At 40.5% G+C, this 6259-nt stretch overlaps 1 protein-coding gene across 2 annotated transcripts in view; it reads right to left on the reverse strand.

Annotated features, from left to right (window-relative positions):
* The window catches only part of LOC135106498 (uncharacterized), a 59661-nt gene extending 53415 nt beyond the window's left edge, over positions 1-6246 (reverse strand). Inside the window, exon 1 of one of the 2 annotated variants that reach the window (XM_064015562.1) lies at positions 5987-6246. Coding sequence is in view for 1 of the 2 variants with exons in the window: in XM_064015561.1 (XP_063871631.1) it covers positions 3219-3221 (3 nt within the window). In the remaining variant the exon portion in view is untranslated. Of the gene's footprint in view, positions 1-3218; positions 5551-5986 lie in introns of those variants that run through there. The other variant, XM_064015561.1, reaches the window with a different exon arrangement.
* Positions 6247-6259: the final 13 nt, after the last annotated feature.

The following is a 6259-nucleotide window of genomic DNA, read 5'->3' on the forward strand; positions in this document are numbered from 1 at the left end:
GAGGAGGCCATTGTGTGGAGGATTTGTTGGTGAGGACAGAGGCGTATTGTCTCCCGGGGTGTAGCTGGGTGTAGTGATCCATGTGGTGTTCTTGTCACTTGTATTACTATTTTGTATACTGGCAGGATCAGCTGTTATTATTAGCGAGCCAGAGAGAGAGAGAGAGAGAGAGAGAGAAGGGGGTGGGGAAAGTCGTGATGATGGCGCTGGTTACTGAGGAGGAGCAGGAGAAGGAGGAGGAGGAGGAGGAGGAGATGGTGGTGGTGCTGTCCTTCTTAGTATTGCAGTGTGGAAACAGACAAAAGACTGTCGAAAGAAAGAGGAAGCAGAGGAGGAAGAGGTAATAGAGGAGGAGGAGGAGATGGAGGAGGAGGAGGAGGAGGAGGAGGAGGAGGAGGAGGAAGGATATATCTACGTGCTAAAAACTGAAGAAAGAAAGAAAAAAAAATAACACTGGTCAAGTTTCAACATTCGGAGTCATTTTTGGGGTGCCCTATTGTCTCTCTCTCTCTCTCTCTCTCTCTCTCTCTCTCTCTCTCTCTCTCTCTCTCTCTCTCTCTCTCTCTCTCTCTCTCCCTTCGTCAGCAGCCCCCTTCCCGCCAGCGTGTCTGAGGCAGGGCAGAGATAGTGATCAAAAGACGGAAACACCCACAGAGGCGCTCGTCACCACAAGTTTGGAAGGACCACGCACTGTCTTATCTACTACTGCAACTCACTCACTCAAATAACTTCTCTCCCTTCGTCTTGACTCCCTTAGCCTCCCTCTCTTTCCGTCTCCCTCTCTGCCTGGATACCCTCCCTATCTTCCTTCCCGTGTCCTATCGTGGGGTTTAAATTTCTACTGTTCATTTCATTATTTTTAGTCTTCCCTCCCACTGTTTGTTATTTTGTGCCTTTCTTTTCAGTTCCTATGTCATCTATCAGCATAAGTGTTGTTGTCATCGTTGTTTTTGTTGTTCCTTGTTGTTCGTTTTCTTCCTTTTCCGTCTCCTGCTTCTCAGTCCCTATGTGTCATTTTTTTTTTTTATATTCCTACTTCTTCCTCTCCCTTGTTCTTAATTTTACGTCTGTTCTACCAATTAGTAACTTCTTCTTCTTTCATGTTTACATTCTTATCGTTCTTAATCTTGTTTTCTTGGTTCCTGATTTCTCTATATCTTATCAGTTTAATTTTTCTTCTTCTTCTTCTTCTTCTTCTTCTTCTTCTTCTTCTTCCTCCTCCTCCCTTCATCAGTTTAACTCTTCTTCCTTTCATCTTCTTCATGTCTTCGTTCCCACATTACCGATGGCTTGTGCGATTGTCTCTTTCTTCCTCCTCCTCCTCCTCCTTCGTCCCCCGTTTCATCTTCTTCATCTAAGATTTCATGCCCACGTTTTTGCTACAAGGGTAATAGTTTTCTGTAAATCTCTCTCTCTCTCTCTCTCTCTCCTCTCTCTCTCTCTCTCTCTCTCTCTCTCTCTCTCTCTCTCTCTCTTACTTCTTTTCCCACTGTCGTGTTTTCAATGCAACATTTAAACCTTACCTCAAAATAATAATAATAATAATAATAATAATAATAATAATAATAATAATAATGATAATAATAATAATAATAATAATAATAATAGTAATGATAACCCTGCTCATGAAAATATGAAAAAAAAACCGCAGTACGAGTATTATGAAAGTTTAAGAAAAGTGTTGGTGTATAAGTGTGTGTGTTGCGGAGAGGGATTCAAAAGATAACTGACCGTGAAAATGAGTCAAAATTCACATTACGAACAAATGAAAAAGAGAGAGAATAAAAAAAAAGAAAAGAAAAGAAAAATGCATGAGTATTTATAGACCATTAGGGAGTAACCTCTCTCTCTCTCTCTCTCTCTCTCTCTCTCTCTCTCTCTCTCTCTCTCTCTCTCTCTCTCTCTCTCTCTCTCTTACCACGAGATTTACCGGTTTATAACAAGTCTAGGAAGAGGAGAGCAACAACAACAACAACAACAACAACAACAACAACAACAACAACAACAACAAAGGAGGAGAAGGAAGCCATAGACCTAAGAAATGCTAAGTTGAAGAACTCTGAAGGAAATTGAGCATAGAATCCCTTAAACACACACACACACACACACACACACACACACACACACACACACACACACACACACACACACACACACACACACACACACACAGATCCATGATAATGACATTCAGACAATCCATGTTATCCCTTTCAAATAGATAACGTGAGCTAGTGACAATAGACGTGTGTGTGTGTGTGTGTGTGTGTGTGTGTGTGTGTGTGTGTGTGTGTGTGAAATAGGAACTATAATCTACTAAATATAAAACAAAGAAGGTAATGAAAATTTAAATATCACGAATAATATACTCACTAAAAACATTCTGGCTATCATTATTTTTATTATAGTTCAAACACGTTCAAAAAGTATATAAAACAAGAAGTTCAAACACATGAATTACAAGAACGACTAAAATAGAAAAATACATAGTAAAAACTTTTTAAATATTAGCTGTTAAAAGGGAAAAAAAAAAAAAATAGTCAGATGAGAGAGAGAGAGAGAGAGAGAGAGAGAGAGAGATGAGGGGTGGGGAGGAATCCCTATGTACAGAGCGTGTTGGCGTGACCATATGGAAAGCCTTCATCGATCAGCTGGTCTTGAGACGGGAGGAGGAGGAGGAGGAGGAGGAGGAGACGAAAAACAACAACAATAACAACAACAAAAACAACAAAAACAGCAACAACTACAACAACAACAACAACAACAACAACAACAACAACAAACAAACAAACAAACAAAAATATTCATCCATAGGTCAGTGATTACAAAAATAAACAAATAAATAAATAAGTAGCACAATATAAATCACATGATGTACTGATAATGTCGACTTTTTTTTCCATTTTCACAGCGTGATTCTCTCTCTCTCTCTCTCTCTCTCTCTCTCTCTCTCTCTCTCTCTCTCTCTCTCTCTCTCTCTCTCTCTCTCTCTCTCATAGACAACTGATTCTGACAGGCAGCCTAGTTATGCTCATTTTTCCTCGCTGACTAATTAAATAAAATGTTCACAACACAGCATATCCTATTTTCTTTATACTATGCACCATCAGAGAGAGAGAGAGAGAGAGAGAGTTGAGCACACATGAAAACTTAACCCAAATAACTTATACAGATATTTATTTCCCTATAGAACAAGGTGAAACGGATCGAACACTCACCATTTTCTCTAAAGCGGCAAATTCAAGGGTGAGGTGTGTTTAGGTGGCAAGGTGACAAGGCCCTCCATCCTGCAGACACACCTGACACCTGTCGACGCGCGCCACCACATGTTTGCTTGACCTAGGTAGGGATTAGATGCTTCCCTCCTCTGCTAACTTACTTTTCGCTTCGTCAGAAATATCAGCTTGCAAGATTCAGGTCAAGATTATTATGTATGTCTTCCTTTTCTTTTCTTTTCTTTCTTTTTTTTATCTTTTGTAACGAGGAAGTTAAGATATTTTTTTTTCTTCGTCTTCTTTAGTTCCTTCCTCTTTCGTTGTCTTAAATCATTCCTAGTCCCGTTATTGGTGTAAATGTGAGGAGTTCAATTATTTCAGCAGTTTTTTTTTTTTTTTTCCAGCGCTAGTTAGACAGATTAATCACACAAGGCGTTCTTTTAAAGTCTGCTTCATAATCATTACAGTTTCATCAACAAGATCACTAAATTATGAGTGTTTTTTAGTGTGTTTCTCACTTACGTATCAGGGATATATCAGTCTTGGTGCTTATCCCCATAACTTTCTCTCTCCAGGCATCAAAGAGTTGTTCCATGGTTTCAGTAGATGTTCAGTTTAGATGGAGTCAAGGTAGCCAAGGTCAAACACAAGCATGAATCTTCACGGGAGAACTTAATAGAGTAGTCTTATGATGGCAGACTTTCCCCCGGCAATTTCTTTCTCTTCTTTCAACGCCATTCATCACTGCCTATTCTGCAGCGTTGACGTTAATGATGAAACTTAATTATTACTTTGTGCCTCTAACCTGCTGCCAGACCGAGGTGCTGAGATCAGGGCATCACTTTATAAGGAATGAAAATTAAAACTGTTCTTGCGACCACTTGAGCTGTAGTCTATTGAGCTACACTTGTGTTTATCAAGTTTTATTTATGTTGCCTTCTGACACTTTTTACTCTTCTTTGTGGTGATGGAGCCTTTATTGCTGACTTGTATGATGCTCTGAAAGTCATCTTCCGGTTTTTTTTTTTTTTTTTTTTTTGTGTGTTGTTTTCGTTCAACTCATCTCATCAGCATCAGCTTTGTGGCTTCTTTCTCTTGTATATATTATAACTTCATTCATTAATGCAGCAGTGTTGTTTGTTGCTTTGGAACCATGTCAAAGGTCAGTTGTCACGACATCGTTGGATTGGCAGTGGTAAACAACTATGCAAACAACGTGACTTTACGCCAAGTGTTATTTGCTAGATGGTGTCCGTATTTTTTTTTTTTTTCTATCTCTTCATTATCACTACTTTACTGTTTGTCTCATTGGTCTCTCACACCCTAGAATTATAGAAATATCAAGTTCTGTTCAAAGGAATCCACGTAAATCCTTGACAGAAAGATATGCTTTAGAGTTGCATGTTTTCAGTGACGTTTTCAGGAATTCTCTCCCAGAAACGTTAAATGTTGTCTTTTTTTTCCTTCCAGTGTCACGATCAACTGCTACTTCGAGAAGGTGGCTGTGGTGAGGCAGGGGTGTCTTGGAGGCAGGCGGGCGGGGGGCGTGGCAGTGGGCCTCGGCTCACCATTTGCCCACGTGTGTCTGACAATCGCCCGCCGCGTCATTGTGTTCCTCCTGTCGCCACGCCACCGCTGACGATCTACCAACCACCCCCTCCTCCATGAAACCCACTCAGGTCTCCCTTCCTCCCGTGAGCTCTACTGATTTCACTGCATGTTCCAATGGTTTGCTTTGCACTGCTGCCTGTCGTCCGAGTCAAGCTTGAAGTTTCCGGGTAAAAGTTAGCCTGCCAAATGCATCTCAAAACTTCTTTTTTATTTTCTGTACACTTAATTCCTCCAGAAAGTACTTCAGTTACTGTACATAGACAATCACCTGCACCTCCACATTCGAAAGATCGTGGTGGAGAGCCAACATGCGAGTGTTTGAAGGGCCGAGCGGTGCGTCACACCCACCCTCGTTCCACGGCGGCCCACGCGGCACTGCTAGGCGCCAACACTACGAGTCACGAGGCCCACGACTGAGTCCAGCAATCACTCACTCATGCACTGCGTCCCCAGAAAATAAGGCCATAAAACCCGCCATGATCTTGCCAGATGTATCAACAGAAGTTATGTACTTATTCTTAAAATAAGTATTTTAATTTTATACCATTCCAGGTGCAGACTTTCAATTACACACACTTGCAAATATTTTTAGTGCGCTTGCAAAGTTTCTCTGTATCGAGAACTTGGAAAACTATCACAAATACTACCGATCCACGAGAAAGAAGGCATCATTAGCCGCAAGTACTATTGTTTAATAAATCTACGGTCTTTAGTATATATATTTCACAAAAGGTTTAACGTTTGACCTACAATAACCGAAAGAGCAAGCAGTGCCGGGATGGTGGTTATTCAATAACTAAACACACTGAACAATGACAATGAATAGTGGATAAATATATAGAATACGCTAAACTATTTTGCAGGGATTTCCCTTTCTATGAAAAGGCCTTCGACACACTAAAAGCCTACTACTTAGATAGTAGTTAGAAGAATAATCAGGAAACAAGTAGGAGGATATAAAGGAAAGGAACTGAAGGTACTGAAATATATTTGTAAAGAAAACATTGCGGCTATAAAGCTGAATAAGATAAGGAAGAAAATATAAAACAATAAAGGTGTAGTACAAGGCGGCTATAACCTTAATAAAATTAATTGTGGCATTACAGGATTTAAAGAGTCTGGATAAGGCAGAACAAATTTGGCAAAGAGAATTAACTCACCTAAATAATTTCAAATTTGCAGATACAGCAATGTTCCAGCGAGTGATATATAAAACAGTTCATACTTGTTTACCGAGTGAAGAGTAAAAGAGGCAAGATAGCTGTTTTGTATTGGCCATACCCTGGATGTCTTTAGCACCATGTTGACACCACAAAATAAGAAAGGAGCCCTCGTCTCCAGGAGGGACTTGACTCGCGAGCGCTTTTCAATAAACACAACAGCCCGCCAGCCCACAATGCACCGCGCCCGTCACGGCAGCGAGGGCGTGACGT

The sequence above is a fragment of the Scylla paramamosain genome, chromosome 13, assembly GCF_035594125.1.
Source record: "Scylla paramamosain isolate STU-SP2022 chromosome 13, ASM3559412v1, whole genome shotgun sequence".
NCBI lineage: Eukaryota > Metazoa > Arthropoda > Malacostraca > Decapoda > Portunidae > Scylla > Scylla paramamosain.